The 26,266-nt window shown below is 33.4% G+C and overlaps 1 protein-coding gene across 3 annotated transcripts in view; it reads left to right on the top strand.

Moving 5' to 3' along the window:
- The window catches only part of RB1 (RB transcriptional corepressor 1), a 187,326-nt gene that overhangs the window by 41,381 nt on the left and 119,679 nt on the right, over positions 1–26,266 (top strand). For 2 of the 3 annotated variants that reach the window (XM_036996524.2, XM_036996526.2), the window contains 4 exons: positions 11,663–11,778; positions 15,278–15,397; positions 23,562–23,600; positions 24,598–24,665. In XM_036996524.2, the coding sequence (XP_036852419.1) occupies positions 11,663–11,778; positions 15,278–15,397; positions 23,562–23,600; positions 24,598–24,665 (343 nt within the window). The remainder of the gene's footprint in view (positions 1–11,662; positions 11,779–15,277; positions 15,398–23,561; positions 23,601–24,597; positions 24,666–26,266) is intronic. The other variant, XM_073212649.1, reaches the window with a different exon arrangement.

Genomic DNA, 26,266 nt, shown 5'->3' on the forward strand with positions numbered 1-26,266 from the left:
TTTTTATTTTCTTTATATATCATTTTCTTAACTTTCTCCATGTCTTCCTTTATTTCTTTGAGCATCTTTATGACAGTTGTTTTAATTCTTCATCCAGCATGTTTGCCATCAGTTATTTTTAAGGGACAGTTGTTGGTCTGTTTTTTTCCTTTGATAGAGCTATGCTCTCCTGTTTCTTTGTATGCTTTGTGATGTTTTAGTGGAAAACTACATTTGAATTGAACAATATGCTAAGTCTGGAAATCTGATTTTCTCACCTTTCCTAGAGTTTGCTGTTTTTGCTTTTTTTTTGTTTTCATTTTGTTTCTTGGTTATTGTAGCCTGTGTCTGTGCTGATGATCAGAGTGAGGTATAGATTTCAAGTATTCTCTACATATATGCCTTCCCTGGGCATGTGCTATGACTTTCTTATTCCCTCTATATATGTGGTTGCTTTTGAATCTCCTAGTCATCAGTGTTGGACACCCAAAAGGGGAAAAAGAGAAAAGGAAAGAGTAGGGAGAAAGGCATGACCCTTTAAATTTTCTGGAAGTCACTTCAACAGAAGGGAAGAAGGTTCTTGTAACAATGGCAGAGGTGAAACAACAATAGCCTCCACCTCTTTGTTTGCGTGTCTCTGATGAGTAGCAGCAATCAGTGACCATAACACTGATTTCTGGAATTTGGAGGACAGTGTCCTTTTTGCTAACTCTGGTTCCTGCAGACTGTGTGTATGCTTTCCAGGAACATGTGCACACCTACCATGTGGGTGGGGGTTGGCAATGGGTAGCTGCTACTGTGCTGAGAGCTGAAATTGACAGAAATTAACCATAATGTACCATCCATGCCTTCCCCTGGAGGTTATAAACCTTTAATAGATTCCAAAGTTCCAATAATAGACAGATTCTGCCAGTAAAATTGTTGGCCAGGGGGAAGACAGATTTCTGGTGCTTCCTATGTGAATTTTAAGATCAATTTGTCAATTCCTCTTAGAAAAGCAATTGGAATTTCAATAGCAATTATGCTGAACCTGTAGATCAGTTTGGGGAGTATTACTCTCTTACCAATATTAAGTTTTCAGATGCATGAGTATAAAATGTCTTTCTAATTTAGGTTTTCTCTAGTTTCTTTAAACAATATTTTTAGTTTTTAGAATCTTACTCTTAAAAGAACTCCTAAGTATTTTATTCTTGTTGATGAAGTTATAAATGGAATTATTTTCTTAATTTCATTTTTGGTTTATTCATTGGTGGTGTATAGAAGTACAATTGACTTTTTATATGTTGATTTTGTACCCTGCAGTCTCTTTTGGTGTATTTTTAGGATTTTCTATATACAAAATCATGTCTGTAAATAAGAGATAATTTTATTTCTTCCTTTATAACCTTGATATCTTCTATTTCTTTTTCTTCCCTAATTTCCCTGGCTATAACCTCCAATACTTTGATGATTAGAATCACAAGAGAGGAGATTGTTGTCTTTTTTCTGATCTTAAGGGGAGAACATTCAGTCTTTTGCCATTAGGTGTGATGATGTTTGGTATAGACTTTGTAGATGCCTTTCATCAGGTATAGGAAGTTCCCTTTCATTCCTGTTATGTTCAGTGTTTTGTCAAATGATTTTGGATTTTGTCAAATGATTTTCCTGTGTCTACTGATTCAATCATATGTTTTCTTCCCCTTATTGATGTAGTGTATTACATTAATTAATTTTCAGATCTTAATCCAACATTGCACTTCTAGGATAAGTCCCTCTTGGTCACACTGTGTAATCCTTTAAATGTTTGTGAATTTAGTTTGCTAGTGTTTTATTGAGGATTTTTTTGCATATAATCTAAGATATTTTGACTCTGTTTTCTTGTAATGTCTTTGTCTAATTTTAGTATAGGGTAAAACTGTATTCACAGATTTAGTTGGGAAATGTCCCCTCCTCTTTAGTTTTTATGGAGCAATTTGATGAATTGATATTCTTTAAGTGTTTAGTGGAATTTACCAGTGAGGCCAACTGGAACCTGGTGTTTTCTCTGTGGGAAGTTTTAAAATTACTAATTCAATCTTTACTTGGTATATGTTGATTCAGATTGTCAATTTATGAATCAGTTTTGGTAGTTTGTGTCTTTCTGTGAATTTTTCCATTTCATCTATGTTATCTAATTTGTTGGCATGCAGTTCATAGCATTCTGGCTATAGTTCTTATTTCTGTAAGGTTGGTCTTAATATCGTTATTAAAAATATCATTCCTAATTTTAGCTTATTTGGTACTTTTTTTTTCTCTTGGTCAATCTAATTAAAAGTTTATTTTGTTTATTTTTTCAAAAAACCACTTTTTCACTGATTTTTCTCTACTTTTCTAAACCATTTCTTTCCTGTTTTTTCCATCACTTAATGTTTTGTACTTCATACACATATTGGTTAACATTATTAAAGTTCATCATGAAATACCCAGATATGCCTAATATGTAATTATATATGATTAGTATATTAATATATAATTTGATTGCCTACTTTTAAAATTGCTTTTTCTCCCATAAATTTTTCACTGTTGGCCAATGTTGTTTACTGCAATATATTTTCTTCTTCATTAGAACCCATGGGGGGATTTTTACCCTCATCTCTAATGAAGACCAGCTAGGCTTCTTCTGAGAATCTAATTTATTTTATTAATTTTGTATCACTATGAATCTCTTAACTGTTTTCTGTTTTGAATGCCAGCTTTCAAGGCATTATAGAATGCAGTTTTTCAGGTACTAACATGTTTCTGCACCATTTCTACATTTTACTTTAAGGTTTTCAAAGAAATATATATATATATATATATTAAAAATCCAATATACGTTTTAAAAAAATCAAATTTTGTAATCATAGAGTAAAAAGTAAATATCCATTGCCGTCTTTCTATTCCAACCTCTATAGAAATAACCACTGATAAGTTTTTTGCTTACTCTGTCCCTCCAATCTTTCCTTCCCCTTTCCCAACACATAAGGGTTTCTATTTCAACTAATTGTGCTCTTATTATTTATTTATACTTCTTAAACAGTTCATTATCTGTGTTTGTGTAATAAACAATAGATTCACATGATTTGAGATTCAAGAGAAATAACATGTAAACATGAAAATTCTCTAATTTCTATTTCTAAGCTACCCACTTTTCCCTCCAGGGACAATTAATAAAAATTTCTAGTTTTTGCATTGTTCTGCATGCATTTTTGTGTAACAATATACCTTAAAGAACACCTTTCTCTCTGTATTTAGCTTAATCTTCTTAATGGTTGTGTTTTCCATATATAGACATAAATGTATTTATGTATTTCTCTGCTGACAAACTTTTAGGTCATTTTTGAACATTTGATACTACAAACTGGTACAACAAGGATTCTTATTTGTACATTTAATGCACAAGTGAGAGTACTTTTGTATTGTAGATTCCTAGAAGTGGAACCACTGGGTCAGAAGACATTCACGTTTTCAAAATTTAATAAATTATGTCTTTGCTATAGAATACAGGCTTTGCTAAAATTTCACTTTTCCAGTGAAGTCTACCATTCTGTTTAATGCTATAATCTTTTCCTACTTCTCCTTCAAATTTTGTATCCACTGTACCCTGCTCCTTCTCTAACATGGTATATAGTTTACTTATTTACACTGATTTTTCTTTATTGTCTTTCTCCTCCCCCTAAAATGTCAGCTTCAGGAAACAGGAATGATTATTTTGTTTACTGATGTATTCTTAGCAGTTAGAGTAGTGCTTGGTGCTTAGTAGATGCAGCAAATATTTATTGAATTAATTAAATAATTAAGACCATGGTGTCCAAAATTATCCATCCCAAAATGCTCAGTTTCTTTACCCACATACTTTATTTTATTGATCTTATTGTATATAGTTTTGTAAGATTTAAAAAAATCCTTTCTAGTGTTAAAAAGTCCTTTCTAATACCTGTTAGTATATAAATGATTGAAAACAGCCATAATGTATTTTCTTTCAAAAAACTCCCCTCCCCCAAATTCCACACAAACATAAAGCCAAACCCTAAGTTTTATCCTCTCTATTAGAAGTAGATATTAGAAGGATACATCAGATACTACCAAAACACCTTCTGTTCCATAGGATTGAAATAACTGTGGAGATTGTTACAGACTTCCAGGTGTGTTTGGGTATCTTAAATATCAATTTAATAGAACTAATTGTTTTTCTATACTTTAAACTTCTCTATGTCCTATATAAATTAGCACAGAAATTGTCTTGAAATAAATAGTTATAAATATTCTGTCAGTGAATTAATTTTTCCCTTACTATGTGCATTATAATTTTAGAGGCTGGATGTTCATAATGATTGATGTTCATTCATATTGGTGGTTATTTCTATCTATTACATATTCAACTATAAAAGATAACCAAGTTTATATGAGACCTAGATATTTAAGAGAGTTTTGAAGTGAACTATTTTATCAGACATTCCTATTCCTGTTTTCATTTCTATGTGCTCTGGTTTTCTCATTCTACAAATTTTTTTTAAGTTAAGTTGAATCAAAATTATATTGCACTCAAAAACCACCAAATACCCATTATTAGTTTTTCCCCACTTTGGACCTGTTTCAGAAACTCGACCACGCTTTGTTTATTAAGTAATTATTTTGCCTAGTTTTTTCAAAACATACAAAGCTGTCAACCAGGGCTTTTTATCACTATAAAGTTAAATTGTGTTACTATGTTGCACTGAATTCTAGCAAAAGTTAAGTATTTTCTATTTTAGTTACTCAGGATTTATGGAAAAAGTAAACATGTGGTTTCTCTTAAGTTTTTTAAATATTGGAAAATTTGCCAGAGATTATCATTTGGAACCCAGGAAATCCCCAGACCACAGGATTTGATGATCAATGATCTCTTTCAGTTCTCTTCCAACTTGGGGTTCTTTTATTCTAATGCCAACTCAGTTTTCATTACTGATGTTCTCCTTTTTTTCAAGCAGTATATGTGATACTGGTAGGAGTGGACATGCAAATTTTGGAAGATATCTTTTATCCATATAATTGAATCTGAATTGTAGGAATTGACCTCTCTCTTCAGTGTTTCATCCTGTTTCTAAGAGTAGTAGCATCAGTTCTGTTAATTTTTTGCAGAAAAAACAGTTAACTACTGGCAGTTTGAGATGTTGCAGTTTTTTCCTCTATATAGTTATATCTTCTTGAGTGGGTCATTTTGGGGCCTTAATAATCTAAGCAGAGAGCTTGACCTTTTTATGTACCCTATGTATCATCTGTTTAGAAAAAGAAGTCTGTGAAATTATTTCTTTGTGTAGCTCTTGCTAATACTCACTAGTTTGTTATTAGTGTGTGAATGGAGCTGAAGAAACTATAGTGGAACCAATTGTTTTTTACCTTACACTTTGTACTGATGACTCAATTGCTGCTTGTTTCTCTGAGCATACTAAGGAGAAAAAAAGGTAAACACAAAAAGCCATTCTATCCTATATTGGGATTTGGCTATTGCTACTGCTTTTTTTAAAAAATACACATTTAGCACCAGGTTAGTTCGGCAGTTAATTAAGTATAATTCTTCTGCCTTCAAAATGCTTACAGGTAAGTTGAGATATGGACAAAGGAGCAAGCAAGTAAATCAGAGTTTAGGTAAGTGCTTAGGTAGGCCTATCCACTGAGTTCTATAAAATTCTTCAAGGGGGTAGCCAATCTCTTGAGCAGATGGCCAGGTAAATCTGAACTTGCCTGGTACATAGTTTTGGGGAGTGGTGTTATATCAAAAATGTAATTGAATACAAGTAAGTTTAGTTTTTGCATTTGTCTTTTTGACTATGCGTTTCTTGCCTTTTACTTCTGAGCATGCCATTGACTGTCCTTAGCACTAGCTGCTGTCAGCTAATAAACAAGTGAAGCAGGCATTTTCTAGCACATTAGCATGCTACCCCTTTATTCCTCTGTATAACCTTTGGTGAGGAGGAGACCCAGAAGTAGCTCTTTTCACCTGTATTCCTCTAATACATTTAACTTATTGCTAATCATTGATTAGAATCATTGATTATAATCTCATGAATCAAGTATTAGAATGCATCCTTTTAACCTGAGTTGGAGAGCATATTTCTTATGGCTTATTTCATCTTGGTGATGACTAATGTTTTTACAAGTTAAGATTAGAAAGAATAATATTAACTTTTAAAATGGTAATTTAAATTTACTAGATCACATGACTAGTGAGATAACCTAATTTTCTAATGTTTCCAAGATGGTTTATGTTACCACATGGTGGAGCTCTTTTATAAATTAGTGCAGTTAAAAAAAAAAAGTTCAAATCATCACTAATGAGGGTTATCATTAGGGCTGTTCAGAAGAACTGAACTAAATGTAGCTTAATAGCTTCTTCAAGTGTTGATTGTAGATTTTGACTACAACTATAATATACATAACTGAAGTTTTAACATTTTAAGATATTCAATATTAATTTAAATAATGACTATTTAAATATTAAATATACATATTTAAATATTAAAAAGATAGTCTCAAGAGTATTCTTAATTTTTCTTTTACTGCTTTGTATAAATTTTATTGACTTACTTTTTTCTGTATTTTGCAATTGTAGATAGTTAGAAAATGAACCGAGGGTTAATGAAATGAAAACATTTGTAATCCTTCCACCTAGAAATAATAATTAAATTTTGGTACATTTTGCCTTTCCTTCCTTTAAAATTTTTTTAAAAAATTGGAATAAAAATGTGCACAGGATTTTCTGTGTTGCTGTCTTTTTCTCTTAACATATCTTTGGTATTTTCCCATGTCCTTAAAATCTTTGAAATGTTTTAAAGGTTTTATATTATTCCGTGACATAACTCCATCATAATTTACTTAACCATTGAATTTTAAGATATTTGGGCCTTTCCACTATTTTTGCTATTATAAATAATTCTTTAAACATCTGTTATAGTAAGTCTTGACTCAACTCTCCAATTATTTTCATTGGATACATTTTTAGATATAAAATAGACCTCATAAGAATCTTGATGCATATAACAAAGTGCCCTTCAATTAACACTATTCTGAGACTCAATATTTTCAAAATGTGTTTTTTGGAAAGTAGTGTTTTCTCTTTTGCAAAATGCTTGTTCTTGTCCTTTGCCTCCTTTTTCTTTATGTTTTATTATTTCTTTTCTTGGTGATTCTTTTGGCTAGGTAAAATGAATTATTTTTCCTCTGTTAACAATTTTTAACTTCTCAATCTGCACAGTAAGAGGTGAATCAGATTACCTCTTCAGATTGAAAAATCTTGAATCAAACTGAACTAAAAAAAGAACAAAACATATAAAGCTACATTAATCAAAACATTGTAGTACTGGTAAACAAGGTTAAGTAGGCCAGTGGAACAGAGAATCCAGAAATAGAAATCACACATGTATACACTCTTTGCACACAGAGGTACAAAGGTAATTCAACAGAGGAAGGACATTCCTCTCAACAAATGATGCTTGGAGCCATTGGACATCTTTCTGCAGAAAATGAACTTCAATCCCTACCTTGCACTGTGTATAAACATTGACTCAGCTGAATCATATACCTAAATTTGTAGAAAATGGCATAGAAGCAAGAAAATCTTTGTGTCACTTTGGGTTAGGCAAAGATTTCATAGATAATACCACCAAAAGCTTAATTCATAAAAGAAAAACAAGTTGAGCTTCATCAAATGAAAAACTTATGCCCTTTGAAATATACTGTTTAAGAAAATGAAAAGCCACAAACTGAGTAGATTTTTTTTGCAAAACACATATTGTAAAAGGGTTTGAACCCAGAATGTAGAAATAACTTACAGCTCAGTGAGACAAATAACTGAATAGAAAATTGGTTAAAGATTTGAAAAGACCCTTCACCAAAGAGATATGAATGTTAAGTAAGATTTGAAAAAATACTTAATGTCATTAGTCTTTAGGAAAACGTATCAGTACACATGCACAAGGATAACTAAAAAACAACAGAACTTACTGTGGCATAATCATATAGTGGAGTGCTACTCAGCAGTGAAAAGGAATAAATACTATTAAATACAACTATGTATTAAATACTATTAGATACAGCTATGTATTGAGTCCTCAGGAACAGTATGCTAAGTCAAAAAAGCCAGACAAAAAAGACGACCAACCATATTACTCCAATTTGTATGACAGTCAGTAAAAAGGAATTGAAATCAGATCAATGTTGCCAGGGACTGGGGGCTAACAAAGTTGATCTCTTAAAAAAACAAAAACAAAACCACCAAACTCCAGTATTCCAAAGAATGAATATTTATCATATGAATATCAGATAGTAGATAATGTTGAGGCAGATATGATGTAGTGGAATGAGTGGTAGATTCATGGTTTAAAATAGTAATGCTGATGATGATAGCTAACTGATTCAGTGGGTACAATGCCAGGCACCTTGCTGATTACTTGAGAACATCTTCACTGTCAATTTTCTCCGTGACTCTATATGAGTAGACACTTATCCCTATTTTAGTATAAACTGAAGCTTAATTAGATTTCAGAAAGTAGACCACAATTACACAACTAGATTCAAACTCTTGAATGTTTGACACCAAAATCCATGTTTTTAACATAAATAATAGGATGTAAGTCCCAAGAAGACAGAGAGTTTATTTTTGTTTCCATTTTCACTGCTGTATCCCCAGAGTCATAACCATGGCAGTTACATAATGAATATTTCTTGAAAAATTGCTAGAGATCTCAAATTGGAAGATATAAGAAACCTGTTTGAAGATAAAGATATGACTTTTATAACTGTGATTTGTTAGTTAGACTGCTGTTTTTCCTTTAGTCATTTATCATATCAAATGACTTTGTGTTAAGTTGTGTGGTCTGTCTCTTAATAAAATATGCTGTTTTAAAAAGTGAAAATGACTACAGAGCAGGATTTTGTAGTTGACTCTGACCTTCATGGCTTTAAGGATTTTTTTTTCCCTCTAGCAAATCTTGGTGGCATCCAGGTATAAGATCAGACCAAGTGTATATTATTGGTTAGAACTAAAATGCAAGCTCTTTCCATTTGTGTATGTGTGTATATATATGTATATATATATATATACACACACATATAAAATCTTAAATATTTTAATCTAGAAATTCTATTTCTAGGGCTCTCCTAGTTAGAAACTGATCATTTCTTTTGCATAGATAAACAAAAATATTTGCTTGTGAATAAATCATCCAGTTTTGTAACATTGACCTCCACTGTAATCTGGTTCCCTCTAAAGAACTAAATCAAATATAGGTGATTAAAATATTTAATAGTCTTAAGTTTAGAAGGGGCATTTATTTTTTTCCATAGAAAAGTGTGTCTGAAGATGACACTTTAAATATGAGGTTAATTGGAATACAGCTAGAACAAAACAACAGCAACAAGTTTTATAAATCATCTGAAGTAAGGTCATATATTTTGCTCATACTAACATTCCTCAGGTCTTTAAAACTCCGAACCTATTTATACAACATCTCATTTAGGCATTTTATCTTTTCAAATGAGTTTGTGTTTGAATTGTGTTGGGTAGGTCCTACTAAGATTTGCTGTTTAAAAAAAATAAACATTTTCAATTTAATAACTTTAGTTACTTCATTTTCAACTTTGAAAAGAGTAAATAAAAAAAAAATAAGACTCGAGTTGCTGAAAACAGACACCTTGAGAGCAGTTAGGTTCAGCCTTAGAGCAAAGAAGCAAACCAAAGTCATAAGTAAGCATAAAAATTTAAAAAGTGTGTTAGTTACTTATTTATTATTTATATTAAATTTATGTTATAGAGACAACTCTTTACATTTTAGTAGTTTCTGAAATATTGACCATAAATATAAACATATATAAACACATGTATAAAAGTTGATATCCATTCTTTTTATTAAAACATACCTTTCAATCATTGTAACACTCAGACAGCATAAACTTTCTATGTTCAGAATCATAAATAGTAAGTAGTTAATATAGTTTCAAAATCAAATTTATTAAGGTATAATTTATATAACATTAAAATCAACCAGTATTGAGTAAATATTTCAATAAGTTGGACAAGTGTATTTAACCATGTAATTACCACCACTAAGATATAGGAATTCTTTATTACTCTGGAACATTATGTCATTCTTTATAGTCATTTCCTAGCACCTCCATTTCTGTTCCTATGCAGCCACTGATTTACTTTCTGACATTAAAGATTAGTTTTGTCTTTTCTGGAATTTCATATGAAAGGAATCCCACAGTATGTACTCTTTTGTGTCTGGCTTCTTTTTCTCAGTGTAATAATATTGAGATTTGTCTATGTTGTGTTTATTAGTATTTTTCCTTTTTATTTTTGAATAACATTCCATTGTATGGGTATACCACAGTTTATCTATTCATTTGTTTTTGGATATTGGGTTGTTTCCAGATTTTGTTTTTTTATGAATAAAGCTGCTATTAATACTCATTTACAAAGTTTCCACTTCTCTTGGGTATAAGTATCTGGGAATAGAATGCTAAGTGTGGTGAAAAGTATATTTTTAACTTTATAATAATTTGTCAATCTTGTTTTCCAAAATGGTTGTACCATCTTACATTTCCACCAGCAATGTCTGAGTGTTCCTTTGCCCTATATCCTCATCAACCCTTGATATTGTCAGTCTTTTTAATTTTAAGCATTCTGGTAGGTGTATAGTTGCAGTACAAGTTTTAAAATATTTATTTACCAAGTAGCTAAAATGAAAGAGAAGTTTAAAGTTGGCTAATGGTAGATTTTTTTTATTATCCATAAAATTTGAAAATACAGAACAATTCTTTTCCAAAAGTTTTTGTGTAGTTGAGATTTCAAAACAATGTAATTGTCACATACTTTTCAGCTCTGTTGCAATCCCCTATTAAGAGTAAACAAATAGTTCTAGTTGTTTAATAGAACATCAGATAATTTGGTTACTTCTTTTATTTTCTATTTAATATAATACAAATTTTATCTATAAAGTATATAAAACTTGCATATTTAGAAAGTGATATATATTTTTAGGGGAAAATGTGTATCTAATGATAACTATAGTCATCACTCATTGACTTCTAATTATATGCCAGGCATTATATCAAGGGTTTTATATATATATATATGATCTCATTTAATTCTTAAAAAGTGAGGTTATGTATTATTATTTTCATTTTACAAAGAAGACAATTATGGTACTGAAAGATATGAATTTCACAAGGCTGCAAATTACTTGAATCAGTAGATTGATAAAAGAATGAGTGAATAAAATGAGTGATAAAATGAATTAGAGCAAAGGGAAGATATTCAAAAGTTGGCTTATTTTTTAAAAACAATTTATATTATGAGCTCTAAATATTTTAACATGGCTTTGATGATACTGTATTATTGAAAAATGAAAATATTTACTCAAAGAAATGATTCACCCCTAAATTGTACACATAAGTTGTAATTTAACTTTTTGATTTTTCTAATAATTCTTAAAGGCTTTTAAAATATTACCTTACAATATAAAATTTAATTGTTTGTTATTAGTGTAGAATTAAATACTCTCAAGTATATGCCATCATAAGGATTTAAAAACATTTATTTTGTTATGCTAAGTAAGAAAAAAAAAACACGTTTAATACAATTTTAACACAGTATCCAATGTGTAAATGATTTAATGACATATTTGAATCCTTTTTTCTTCCCCAGGAAGATTATATTCAGAAGAAAAAAGAACTATGGGGAGTCTGTATCTTTATTGCAGCAATTGACCTAGATGAGATGCCATTCACTTTTACTGAGCTACAGAGAAACATAGAAACCAGGTAAAATTTCTTACATCAGTATGAGCCTCTGGCATTAAAATTGATTTTGAACTTTCCTTTTAATAGACTTTAGGGTATTAGTGAGAAATACTAAAAATAAATTGTAAAGGACTTAGGTCAGCTAGTTAACTGTCATCATTCTCTCATTGAGCCCCTAATGAGGGTATATGTATGCTGTGCTTTTTTAAAAATGTATCAATTTGTGTCCTGAGAAAATTTTCATTGTGTCTTTCAGTATCTGTAAACTTTTTAATTATAGCTATGGATAAGGTGGACAAAAAAAGCAAGAATTTGTAAAGTAGGCTTGTTATATTAAAGAAATTTTGTCAAGATTTATTAATGTTTAAGATTAATATAATAGATATATACGTTTTGAGGCTAAATATTCATTGGAGTATCTATTATAATACTTGCCCCAATAATTACTTAATGTTTCTTGTTGGACTTATAACCTTTGAAAGAAGAGTTTACTAATTTGTTTCCATTAACTCATAAACTTTATCTTGAGAAGCCTTCTAGAACTTATGGTCAGTCAGATCTTTTTGTTTGCAGCATATTTACAAAATGCAACAGTAAATCATTTTTCCAAAAAATAGTACTATATGTTTCTTCTTGGATAAAGCCATCTAGAATTAAACATAATTGAGGTTTTATCCAAATGAGATTAATTAAATTGTTGCATTTTTTGGTAATACTTTTTCTTACTATCTCTAAATAAAATATGGCAACAAAGGCCTTCTATATTCATATTTTACCTATTGAATCTGAATTGATTTACTTCTCAGGGATTTCATAATTTAAGTTTATTAAATAAAATCACTAAGTCTAAATAGTTTATATATAACTGAAAATTAAAAATATAAACAAATTTCCATATTAATTTATTCATTTACTCAGCAAAGGTTTTAGTATCCTCAGAATGGGAAAGGATATGGATGTTTAGGTTGCAGTAAACTGGGTTTAAAACTGGGTTCTGTTGTTTTACAAACTATATAATTTGGAATGGATTGCTTAGGCTTATTAAATTTTAGGTTTCTCATCTGTGAAATGAACATTATTAGCTACTTCATAGAATTATAGGATTTAAACAACTTACAATGAGTAGAGAGGTAAATAGTTCATAGAGTCAGTACCTGTAAAGCCATAGTCACTGATGAGGTATGAATCTCTTTCCTTTTGTAGCCACCCTCCGCCCCATGTCTTCTCCTTACGAGAAAAAGGAAGGAAAGAAAACTTAAACAACTGTTAGGCACTATGATACTATGCTAGGTTCTAATGGTATAGATGGAGATATGAGAACTAGTCTGTGACCTCAAGAAAATCAATCCAGTGAGGAAGAAAACACTTAAAAGATGACTGCATTAAAGTGTTATGTAGCTACTCATAGACTACCAAATAAATATGACAGAATAGGGCTGTTGCATCTTTTATCTATAAGATGAAAGAATTTTCTTGACAAATCTTTTCCTAAAATTTTTTCCTGTGAGTGTTCTTAGTGTAACACTTATTTATAAATTGGACATGTCATAAGTAATCTCCCTTACAATAAATGCAGTAATGTATTTGGTACAGTTTTTCTTAGGATATCTAGTGTTCTGGTAGTTATTCTGGAATGTTATCTAGACCACTGCTTCTTAAACATGCTCTCGTGAAGGACTTTTAAAAAAAAATTCTGACATATATGTCATGGACTGGTATTTTTTTTAAATATAAATTTATTACTAGAAAAATTTTAAAAAATCATAGTAAACACAGGATCAATTTTTAAATTATATTTAGTAAGCAGAAAGTGTCAAATTGCCATAAAATTTTTAAATGCTTACTCTCAATTTCTGTTCTTATTTAATTGTGTACTGGTAACAGTTCACAGACGAGTATGAATCCATGGAGCAATGCTCTAGAATATGTAGTTATTTACAGATCTATGTCTTTATTCTATTTTAATGCCTGCCTTTCCTCCCTCTCTTCTTTCCTTCAGAGGGCTATAAAAGGAGTAGAGACTCACTTAAGTTACCCCTCTTTATAGTAACAATTCACAGTTTACATGGTGCTCCATGGATAGATGTTGCCATGTATCTCATAAAAACTGGTACTGAGAGGGCAATGCTATTCTAAGGTTGACTTTTTCTTCTCTGGATATATCTGCACATTTGCTCCATTCTCTTATTCTAAGTAACATCCTAATTGTCCATATCTTTTTACTCCTTCATTTGCTTTTCCACATAGCTTGTCATGACTGCCCCAATCCCTTCTTTATCAGGGGCAAATTTTAATAACCTTCTTTTGGGTTCTGTGTCCTCTGCTAACTAGCTGAAGCTTTTATTTTTCAAATTCTAGAGGTAAATTTTAGTGGTCCATCCCATTTTTGGATTGGAGCCTATAATTCATTGGTTGCTGCACAGTCTATAGATGGGCCTCTAACTACTCTTTAGTTCAGTTAACTGTTTTGGTGTAATTCCATAGATAAACTTGATTACAAATTAGTATATAAGGTGCAGCTGATGATTCCTGTCTTTAGTGCCCTATTTTTCAGTAGTGAAAAATGTATGTACTGGTATTTCAAATGGGTTAATTTTCATAGAAAACAATATGATTTAAAATAATTATTTAAACAACTTAAATATTTTAATTGATTTACCTTTTCTCTTCCCCAACAATTCAGTCCTAAAACTATCAGTGGGGAGAAGAAAGTAGGTGTGTGCCTCTATGGTGGGGGAGAGCCATGGGACCCAGAGAAGGATGTCATGTCCAAAGTGGAGTGAGGAGGACATCCACACGGGGCCAGAGATGGGCTGCTCCTTCAGTGTAGGAGGCCAAGCAGGGTGTGCAGGTGGCTGGCGTAGAGAGTCATGGCACATCTGAGGTGAGGTCAATCTGGGGTTGAAGTCAGAGTCCTTCTAGGGTGAGGAAGGGGTCATGTGGATGGGTGAGGGCAACCCAGGATGGGGAGTCATTCCAGACAGGAGAGGAAAGTGCCCATCTTGGGGAATGGGTAGCTTTGGAGATGGAGATGGTTACATATGGTAGGGTGGGAGGACGAGGAGGGGGTGATTAAATGAGTAAATAAAATAAACATAAATGGAGTCCAAATTTCTCACTGTCAAAGAAAAGTTATAAATATGGAAAGGGAAAACTGGAATGAGCAATGTGGTTTTGTTTGAAATTGGATAAATGGTTGTGAACTTACAGTTTTAAAAACATAGGTAGGTAGCTATAGAAATAAATATGTATGTATCTGTCATGCCCTTTTTTTTTCTTTATTCTTGATGATAAATGGATATAGGCATATGTATATAGATATAGGGGTATAGGTTGAAAACCAGTTGATTTTTTTCTCTTGAAATTTAAATAAAATGCAAAGAGTGATTTTTTCCAAAGGATATACTAGTAATTTGGTGTAGAGCTAATAATAGTTTGAATTGAAATGTGTATGCTTTGAAAATGAAATAAAATGAATGTTTTAAGTAGCAGATTCACTTTTCCTATTCTTTCCTTGTAGTGTCTATAAATTCTTTGACTTAATAAAAGAAATTGATACCAGTACCAAAGTTGATAATGCTATGTCACGACTGGTGAAGAAGTATGATGTGTTACGTGTGCTCTACAGCAAGCTAGAAAGGTAAAATAAAACTTTTTTTTAGGATTACACCCTCGTTTTTCATGACTCTGTTCATGATTATATTCTGTCTGGGAACTATTACATATATTTAGTAAACTTGTTAAGTATCACCCCTTATATTTGTTTCCTCTATTATTAGTTTCTTATTAAATCTTAGCTTTCTTATTTATCCAATGATGTGTATGCATTCTTCTTCCTCCAAAATTAATTGTTTTACTATCCTTTCATGTTTCTCATTTGTTTTAACAAACTTTAAGCTTAATTCCCACTTTAGCCTTCTCTGCCAGAAGACTTCTAGTTTCTGAAGAGAAGAGGAATTAAATTTAAACTTCTTCCTAATGGTGTTACTTAGTATAGAAAAAGATTTAGTTTAGCAGCATTATTTTTTTTTTTCGTAATTCATTTTATTATCATTAATCTACAATTACATGAAGAACATTATGGTTACTAGATTCCCCCCTTCACCAAGTCCCCCACACACAAACCCCATTACAGTCACTGTTCATCAGTGTAGTAAGATTCTGTAGACTCACTACTAGTCCTCTCTGTGTTGCACATACCTCCCTATGCCACCCCCACACATTATACATGCTAATGATAATGCCCCCTTTCTTTTTCCCTGCCCTTATCCCTCCCTTCCCACCCCTCCTGCCCAGGTCCCTTTCCCTTTGGTAACCATTAGTCTTTAGGGTTTTTTATGTACAATATCATGTCATCTGCGAATAGTGACAGTTTGACTTCTTCTTTACCAATTTGGATTCCTTGTATTTCTTTGTTTTGTCTAATTGCCGTGGCTAGGACCTCCAGTACTATGTTCAATAACTTGGGTTCTGTGATTCTGCTGCTGTTTTGTTCCTTCAGTTTTTCTTTGTTCTTATACTCCACATATGAGTGAAATCATTTGGTACTTGTCTTTCTCCGCCTGGCTTATTTCACTGAGCATAATACCCTCTAGCTCCATCCATTTTGTTGCAAATGGTAGGATCTGTTTTTTTCTTATGGCTGAGTAATATTCCATTGTGTATATGTACCACATCTTCTTTATCCATTCATCTACTGATGGACAGTTAGGTTGCTTCCAATTCTTGGCTATTGTAAATAGTGCAGTGATAAACATAGGGGTGTACCTGTCTTTTTCAAACTGGAGTGCTGCATTCTTAGGGTAAATTCCTAGAAGTGGAATTCCTGGGTCAAATGGTATTTCTATTTTGAGTGTTTTGAGGAACCTCCATACTGCTTTCCACAATGGTTGAACTAATTTGCATTCCCACCAGCAGTGTAGGAGGGTTCCCCTTTCTCTGCAACCTCGCCAACATTTGTTGTTGTTTGTCTTTTGGATGGTGGCTATCCTTACTTGTGTGAGGTGATATCTCATTGTGGTTTTAATTTACATTTCTCTGATGACAAGCGATGTGGAGCATCTTTTCATGTGTCTCTTGGCCATCTAAATTTCTTCTTTGGAGAACTGTCGGTTCAGCTCCTCTGCCCATTTTTTAATTGGATTATTTGCTTTTTGTTTGTTGAGGTGCATGAGCTCTTTATATATTTTGGATGTCAACCCTTTATCGGATCTGTCATTTATGAATATATTCTCCCATAGTGTAGGGTACCTTTTTGTTCTATTGATGGTGTACTTTGCTGTATAGAGGCTTTTCAGCTTGATGTAGTCCCACTTGTTCATTTTTGCTTTTGTTTCCCTTGCCTGGGGAGATATGTTCATGAAGAAGTCACTCTTGTTTATGTCCAAGAGATTTTTGCCTATGTTTTTTTCTATGGTTTCATGACTTACATTCAGGTCTTTGATCCATTTCAAATTTACTTTTGTGTATGGGGTTAGACAGTGATCCAGTTTCATTTCTTACATGTAGCTGTCCAGTTTTGCCAGCACCATCTGTTGAAGAGACTGTCATTTCCCCATTGTAAGTCTATGGCTCCTTTATCAGACATTAATTGACCATATATGTTTGGGTTAGTATCTGGGGTCTCTGTTCTGTTCCACTGGTCTGTGGCTCTGTTCTTGTGCCAGTACCAAACTGTCTTGATTACTGTGGCTTTGTAGTAGAGCTTGAAGTTGTGGAGTGAGATCCCCCCAACTTTATTCTTCCTTCTCAGGATTGCTTTGGCTATTCGGGGTCTTTGGTGTTTCCATACGAATTTTTGAACTATTTGTTCTAGTTCGTTGAAGAATGTTGTTGGTAATTTGATAGGGATTGCATCGAATCTGTATATTGCTTTGGGCAGGATGGCCATTTTGATGATATTAATTCTTCCTAGCCAAGAGCATGGGATGAGTTTCCATTTGTTAGTGTCCTCTTTAATTTCTCTTAAGAGTGTCTTATAGTTTTCAGGGTATAGGTCTTTCACTTCCTTGGTAAGGCTTATTCCTAAGTATTTTATTCTTTTTGATGCAATTGTGAGTGGAATAGTTTTCCTGATTTCTCTTTCTATTAGTTCATTGTTAGTGTATAGGAAAGCCACAGATTTCTGTGTGTTAATTTTGTATCCTGCAACTTTGCTGTATTCCGATATCACTTCTAGTAGATTTGGAGTGGAGTCTTTAGGGTTTTTTATGTACAATATCATGTCATCCTCGAATAGTAACAGTCTGACCTCTTCTTTACCAATCTGGATTCCTTGTATTTCTTTGTTTTGTCTGATTGCCGTGGCTAGGACCTCCAGTACTACGTTAAATAACAGTGGGGAGAGTGGGCATCCCTGTCTAGTTCTCGATCTCAGAGGAAAAGCTTTCAGCTTCTCACTGTTCAGTATAATGCTGGCTGTGGGTTTATCATATATGGCCTTTATTATGTTGAGGTACTTGCCCTCTATTCCCATTTTGCTGAGTTTTTATCATGAATGGATGTTGAATTTTGTCAAATGCTTTTTCAGCATCTATGGAGATGATCATGTGGTTTTTGTCCTTCTTTTTGTTAATGTGGTGGATGATGTTGATGGATTTTCGAATGTTGTACCATCCTTGCATCCCTGGGATGAATCCCACTTGGTCATGGTGTATGATCCTTTTGATGTATTTTTGAATTCGGTTTGCTAATATTTTGTTGAGTATTTTTGCATCTATGTTCATCAGGGATATTGGTCTGTAATTTTCTTTTTGGTGGGGTCTTTGCCTGATTTTGGTATTAGGGTGATGTTGGCTTCATAGAATGAGTTTGGGAGTATTCCCTCCTCTTCTATTTTTTGGAAAACTTTAAGAAGAATGGGTATTATGGCTTCTCTGTATGTCTGATAGAATTCCGAGGTAAATCCATGTGGCCCAGGGGTTTTGTTCTTGGGTAGTTTTTTGATTACCACTTCAATATCTTTGCTGGTAATTGGTTTGTTTAGATTTTGTGTTTCTTCCTTGGTCAGTCTTGGAAGGTTGTATTTTTCTAGCAAGTTGTCCATTTCTTCTAGGTTTTCCAGCTTCTTAGCATATAGGTTTTTATAGTAGTCTCTAATAATTCTTTGTATTTCTGTTGGGTCCGTCGTGATGTTTCCTTTCTCGTTTCTGATTCTGTTGATGTGTGTTGATTCTCTTTTTCTCTTAATAAGTTGGCTAGAGGCATATCTATTTTGTTTATTTTCTCAAAGAACCAGCTCTTGGTTTCATTGATTTTTTTCTAGTGTTTTATTCTTCTCAATTTTATTTATTTCTTCTCTGATCTTTATTATGTCCCTCCTTCTGCTGACTTTAGGCCTCATTTGTTCTTGTTTTTCTAGTTTTGATAATTGTGACATTAGACTATTCATTTGGGTTTGTTCTTCCTTCTTTAAATATGCCTGGATTGCTATATACTTTCCTCTTAAGACTGCTTTCACTGCGTCCCACAGAGGTTGGGGCTTTGTGCTGTTGTTATCAATTATTTCCATATATTGCTTGATCTCCATTTTAATTTGGTCATTGATCCATTGACTATTTAGGAGCACGTTGTTAAGCCTCTATGTGTTTGTGAGGCTTTTTGCTTTCTTTGTACAATTTATTTCTAGTTTTATACCTTGGTGGTCTGAAAAGTTGGTTAGTAGAATTTCAATGTTTTTGAATTTAGTGAGGCTCCTTTTGTGGCCTAGTATGTGGTCTATTCTGGAGAATGTTCCATGTGCACTTGAGAAAAATGTGTATCCTGTTGCTTTTGGGTGTAAAGTTCTATAGATGTTCTATTAGGTCCATTTGTTCTATTCTATTGTGCGTCTGTGTCCTTACTTATTTTCTGTCTTGTGGACCTGTCCTTTGGAATGAATGGTGTGTTGAAGTCTCCTAAAATGAATGCATTGAATTCTATTTCCTCCTTTAGTTCTGTTAGTTTTGTTTCACATATGCTGGTACTCCTGTGTTGGGTGCATATATATTTATCTTGGTTATATCCTCTTGTTGGACTGAGCCCTTTGTCTTTATGTAATCTCCTTCTTTATCTCTTGTTACTTTCTTTGTTTTGAAGTCTATTTTGTCTGATACTAGTACTGCAACACCTGCTTTTTCCTCCGTGTTGTTCGCATGAAATATCTTTTTCCATCCCTTGACTTTTAGTCTGTGCATGTCTTTGGGTTTGAGGTGAGTCTCTTGTAAGCAGCATATAGACAGGTCGTGTTTTTTTATCCATTCAGTGACTCTATGTCTTTTGATTGGTGCATTCAGTTCATTTACATTTAGGGTGATTATCAATAGGTATGTATTTATTGCCATTTCAGGCTTTAGATTCGTTCGTCGTTACCAAAGGTTCCAGGTTACTTTCCTTATTATCTAAGAGTCTAACTTAACCCACTTAGTGTGCTGTTATAAACACAATCTAAAGGTTCTTTTCTGTTTCTCCTCCTTTTTCTTCCTTCTTCATTCTTTATGTATTAGGTATCAAATTCTGTGCTTTTTGTCTATCTCTTGATTGACTTTGGGGATAGTCAATTTAATTTTGCATTTGCCTCGCAATCAGCTGCTCCACCCTCCCTACTGTGGTTTTACTACCTCTGGTGACAGCTATCCAACCCTAGGAACACTTCCATCTATAGAGTCCCTCCAAAATAGACTGCAGAGATGGTTTGTGGGAGGTAAACTCTCTCAGCTTTTGCTTATCTGGAAATTATTTAATCCCTCCTTCAAATTTAAATGATAATCTTGCCGGATAAAGTAATCTTGGTTCCAGGCACTTCTGCTTCATGGCATTAAATACATCATTCCACTGGCCTGTAAGATTTCTGCTGAGAAGTCTTAATGTTAGCCTGATGGGCTTTCCTTTGTATGTGATCTTATTTCTCTCTCTGGCTGCTTTTAGGAGTCTGTCCTTATCCTTGATTTTTCCCATTTTAATTACTATGTGTCTTGGTGTTGTCTTCCTTGGGTCCCTTGTGTTGGGACATCTGTGGATCTCCATGGCCTGACAGACTATGTCCTTCTCTCGATTGGGGAAGTTTTCAGCAACTACCTCCTCAAAGACACTTTCTATCCCTTTCTCTCTCTCTTCTTCTTCTGGTATCCCTATAATGCGAATATTATTCTGCTTGGATTGGTCACACAGTTCTCTCGATATTCTTTCATTCTTAGAGATCCTTTTTTCTCTCTTTGCCGCAGCTTCTTTGTATTCCTCTTCTCTAGTTTCTATTTCATTGATTGTCTCCTCCACCATATTCAACCTACTTTTACTAGCCTCATCGTGCTCTTCAACGATTGAATCTCCAACCTGAATTCATTCCTGAGTTCTTGGATGTCTTTCCATACCTCCATTAGAATGGTGATAATTTTTATTTTGAACTCCCTTTCAGGAAGAGTCACGAGGTCCATATCATTTAAATCTTTCTTGGGAGTTGTATTAATAATTTTACTCTGGACAAGGTTCCTTTGGCGTTTCATGTTTGTATATGGTGCCCTTTAGCATCCAGAAGCTGTAATCTCTGGAGCTGCTCAGCCCCTGAAGCAATGTTGGGGGTCGCAGGGGAGTGGTATTGGTGCCTAGAGGTAGGAAAGAGCTGTTCCATGCTTCCTGGGTGCTGTGCCTGTCCGCTCACACAGGTACAAGTTTTTGTCCCAGAGCAGCCGGATATGGATCCCTGCTTTCCACAAGCAGCCGGAATTCCAGTCTCCCCAGGAACTCTGCCTGAATTAACTTTCCAACTCAGTAGTCATGCAGGTCTCAAGAAAGCACCATGAAATGTAGGTTTGTGCTCCCAGCGCAGATCTCCGGAGCTAGGTATTCAGCAGTCCCAAACCTTCCACTCCCTCACTGCTCCGTTTGTCTTCCCCCTGCCATTCAGCTGCGGTGGGGGAGGGGCTCGGGTCCTGCGGAGCCACAGCTCTGGTACGTTACCCCGTTCACTGAGGTCTGCTCTTTTCTCCAGGTGTGTGCAGTCTGATGAGTCCTCTTTCCTGTTGCTCTCTCAGGATTAGTTGTACCAACTGTATTTTCTAATTGCATCCAGTTTTAGGAGGAAGCCTCTGTCTCTCCTCTCATGCTGCCATCTTTAATCACAAGATAGCAGCATTATTCACTATTGTGAATAATTAGAAACAACCCAAATGTCTTATCAGAGAATGAATAGATAAACAAAAGGTGGTATAACCATATGATGAAATATTGTTCAGCTGTGGAGTAAAGTACTGGTATATTTACAACATGGGTTGAACCTTGAAAACATTAAGCTAAGAAATGAAAGAAGCCAGACACAAAAGACCACATATCCCATTATATGAAATGTCTAGAATAGGCCTATCCATAAAAACAGAAAGTATATTAGTGATTGCCAGGTAATGGGAAGTCAAGGGAATGAGGAGTAACTGCTAACAGCTATGAGATTTCTTTTTGGAAACTTCATGGAAATATTCTGGAATTAGTGGTGATGGTTGCATAACAAAGTGAATATATTAAAAACTACTGAATTTATACACTTTAAAATGGTGGATTTTATGCTTTGTGAATTAAATTTCAATAAGAAAACATGAAACTAATATATTTTCCTTGGTTCTCTCCTAGATTGTCTAGGATTTTGCTTTCATAGAACTATGAAATTCCTCTTACTTGCCTACCAACAAAATTTCCATTGTTTCCAACAGTGCTCTTACCCTTGAATGTCCCCACACTGTTTTTAATGAAGTTAATTCCCTTGGAAAGAACTTCAGAACTCTCTGTTCTTAAGGCTTGTCTCTTCCCTGGGTGACACTTGTGTCCCACTGCTCAGGAAATCAGTGGAGACAATGTCCTCTTGGAGTGACACCTCTGCTTTAACAGTGGGGCACTGAGAAGAGATGATAACCTCTGTTCTTCTTACATTGCCTATTGTGGCTGGAAACTCTATTCTAAGAGCTAAATGGGGCAAGGAAAGTCAAGGCCCCAGTATTCTTGATCTGCTGTGTCTAGCGTCGAACTTCTGCCCTATGAGAGGGGCTAAGTGGAGGAAGGCAGCCCCATACCTCTCAGCTTCTCTTGTCTGGGGTAGACCTTCTGCAACACAGAGTTGGGGGTGATGAGAAATACTGGTAGCCTGCCCTTCCCAGAAATATTGCTGTAGCCTGGGAGCTGGGAGAGAGGGAGCCCTGTTGTCTTGACTGTACCAGATAGAGCTTTGTTATGCTGAATTAGAGATGAGAAAGAAGTGAATTTTGCTTTGAATTCCACAGACTATCATTGTTCTTAATAAGGTTTAGTAGATTTTCTTGAAGAAATGTTCCTTTTTGTGCTGTATACTCATTCTTAGGAAAATTTCCAGAGACTTTAATTGGTTTAGAAATAATTTTCACCAATTATAGTTATTACTATATAACTATAGTAAGTCTGCTGAGATCTTTACTCCACCATGCTGAAAATCATTGTCCTAAACAAGTAGGTTTTATCGTACTTTTCAGTTGTGTTAATTTAGTGAGACTAGTAGTTAAATAGTTTTTTATGACTTGTTCTGGGTCTCTAACCAGATCAAGATTCAATTATAAAATTTATACTGAATTACAAATGCACATATGCAGTCCAGTCCTTTTGCAATTAGATATTACAGTAATGTGTGAAATGTCATAAACCGGGAAAATCTATTTTAATTTTGTTCTCTGATGCTGTACATTTTTTGTTTAAAATGTATACTTCTTAAAAGATAAACAGAAGCATGCTAAAATTGATTTATTAATTATGAAAAAAATTAAAATAACTTTAAAAAGAACCATAGTTTTAATATAATTATTTCTTCCTTACAGGACATGTGAACTTATATATTTGATACAACCCAGCAGTTCGTAAGTTATTCAGAACATGTTATTTTTCACTTTTTTAAAACATGTTTTTCTGGAGTAATCCCAAATATGTTGATAACGTCAGGGTTAGTTTCATTGATGATAGCATGCTACTTCATAAATTAAAGTCATAGATTTAAGATCTTGCAGATTATTTAACTTCTCACAAGGAAAATGGTATGAAAAAATACCTTTTACTGTAAGAGAGAATTAATAAGGTAGAAGCTGATTCAGTGCAACATCACTGATTCTGGGAAAAATGCAAATTCATTGACTAAATCTTTTTTGTGGGTCTGTATCAGGCATTTCATTAACTAAGATTCAAAGCATAATTTTTGTGTAAGAATAAATATGAAAGTCTATGTTAAAATTTCCAAAAAATTTTTTTAGATGTATAATACACACCTAAACAATATACTCATGTAAGAGTGCTAGAGTTTTTCTTTGGAAACAGAATGAGAAGTATATGAGATTTTCTGTCCCATTGAAGTAGCAGTATTGAAGATGATTAGTGTAAAGGGAAATTGTGTGTTTATCAATTCTGTTAATCTATTAATTCCACTTGTTAATTCCAACAAGTGAATGACTATGAAAACATTACCAAGGCACAATGTTAAACTGTTTAACTTTGTCAGCCAGACCTCTATTTTTCTGCTTACACTGTTGATTTTTATTAGAAAACAAAGAACAGAAAAATATTAAGTAATTGGAAACCAAGTACATCATAGTACATCACTTGCTGTGCATATTTAGGTTGGAATTGAGATACTCAATATTTCCTTTATAAAATGCATACCACTCTATGGGAAACTATAAATATCTTGGTGAAAAACACTAACTGAATTGAGCAAATTGAGTTCATGTGTAAATCATGCATTTAAAATGGACTGTATAGTCTATCATGCAGTCAACTCAAGTCTGTAGTTTTAAAAAATGAAAAAAAGTGTAGTAAGAGAACTGTCAGTATAAAATTTTTTTCTGCTTTCTATTTGTTTACTAGGATATCTACTGACATAAATTCTATGTTGGTGCTAAAAGTTTCTTGGATCACATTTTTACTAGCTAAAGGTAAAATCATTATGTTTGTTATATGCTAATGGTTTAGATGTAATTATTGATAATTCTTTTGGACTAAGCTCAGAATTTTTTATCCTCATTCTCTGTGTGGCTTGCCTAACTATTAGTAAGTTCTTATAATTCTGATACTGGAGTAGCTTCAAAAATGTCTTACTTCATTTCTGTTTCTAATATTCTTTCATCCTTTCCTCCTTTCTTTTTATCTTTTGAGAATATGTTAGTTTTGATAAAAATAACATATATTCATGATAAAGAATTAAAATAATACAAAGAAAAATGTAAAAAAATTATCCAAAACCCACCCAGAAATAATAATCATTAAAATTATGTGACTCTTGTTCCAGATGCATTTTGTGCATACATTCTGGTAAAGATGGGAGTATGTATTCATTCACACACAGTTGTAATTTTCTAAAAATAGGATAATATCTTAGTACATTTAAAATGTAAAAACTAATTTTACTGAAATTTAAAGGATGAAATTAAAAAGAGAAATGGAATTGCTTAAATTTAGGTAAATGGTCACTTGAGAAGTAGTATTTCCTAAAATATTTTTTCTAAGATTACAAAAAAGCTAAGAGGGTAGAATTTTTATTTAACTTTGTGTTTTGACTTAAAGCAATATGTATTGATCTGCTTTGAAGAAAAAGAATGTTAGTATACAGACAGGCATACCACATTTTATTGTGCTTCACTTTATTATGCTTTATAGATACTACTTTTTAAAAAATTGAACGTCTGTGGCAACTCTGTATTGAGCAAGCCTTTTGGCACCATTTTTGTGATAGCATTTGCTCACTTCAGGTATCTGTCACATTTTGGTAATTCTCACAATATTTCAGACTTTTCATTGCTATTATATTTGTTGTGGTGATCAGTGATCAGTGATTGGTGATTACATCTTTTTTTTTGTATCATTAATGTATAATTACCTAAACAACATGGTTACTAGACTCCCCCTACTATGAAGTTACCCCCACTTACCCCATTGCAGTCACTGTCCATCAGCATAGTAAGATGCTATAGAATCATTACTTGTCCTCTATGTACATACCACCCTTCCCGTGTCCCCCCCACTACATTATGTGTGCTAATCGTAATGCCCCTTTTCCCCCCTTGTCCCTTCCTTCCCACCCGTCCTTCCCAGTCCCTTTCCCTTTGGTAACTGTTAGTCCATTCTTGGGTTCTGTGAGTCTGCTGCTGTTTTGTTCCTTCAGTTTTTGCTTTGTTCTTATACTCCACAGATGAGTGAAATCATTTGGTATTTGTCTTTCTCCGCTTGGCTTATTTCACTGAGCATAATACCCTCTAGCTCCATCCATGTTGCAAATGGTAGGATTTGTTTTCTTCTTATGGCTGAATAATATTCCATTGTGTATATGTATCACATCTTCTTTATCCATTCATCTACTGATGCACACTTAGGTTTGTAAATAGTGCTGGGATAAATAGGGGTGCATATGTCTTTTTCAAACTGGGCTACTGTATTCTTAGGGTAAATTCCTAGGAGTGGAATTCCTGGGTCAAATGGTTTTTCTATTTTTAGTTTTTTGAGGAACCTCCATACTGCTTTCCACAATGTTTGAACGAAT

Source organism: Manis javanica, chromosome 9, assembly GCF_040802235.1.
Source record: "Manis javanica isolate MJ-LG chromosome 9, MJ_LKY, whole genome shotgun sequence".
NCBI lineage: Eukaryota > Metazoa > Chordata > Mammalia > Pholidota > Manidae > Manis > Manis javanica.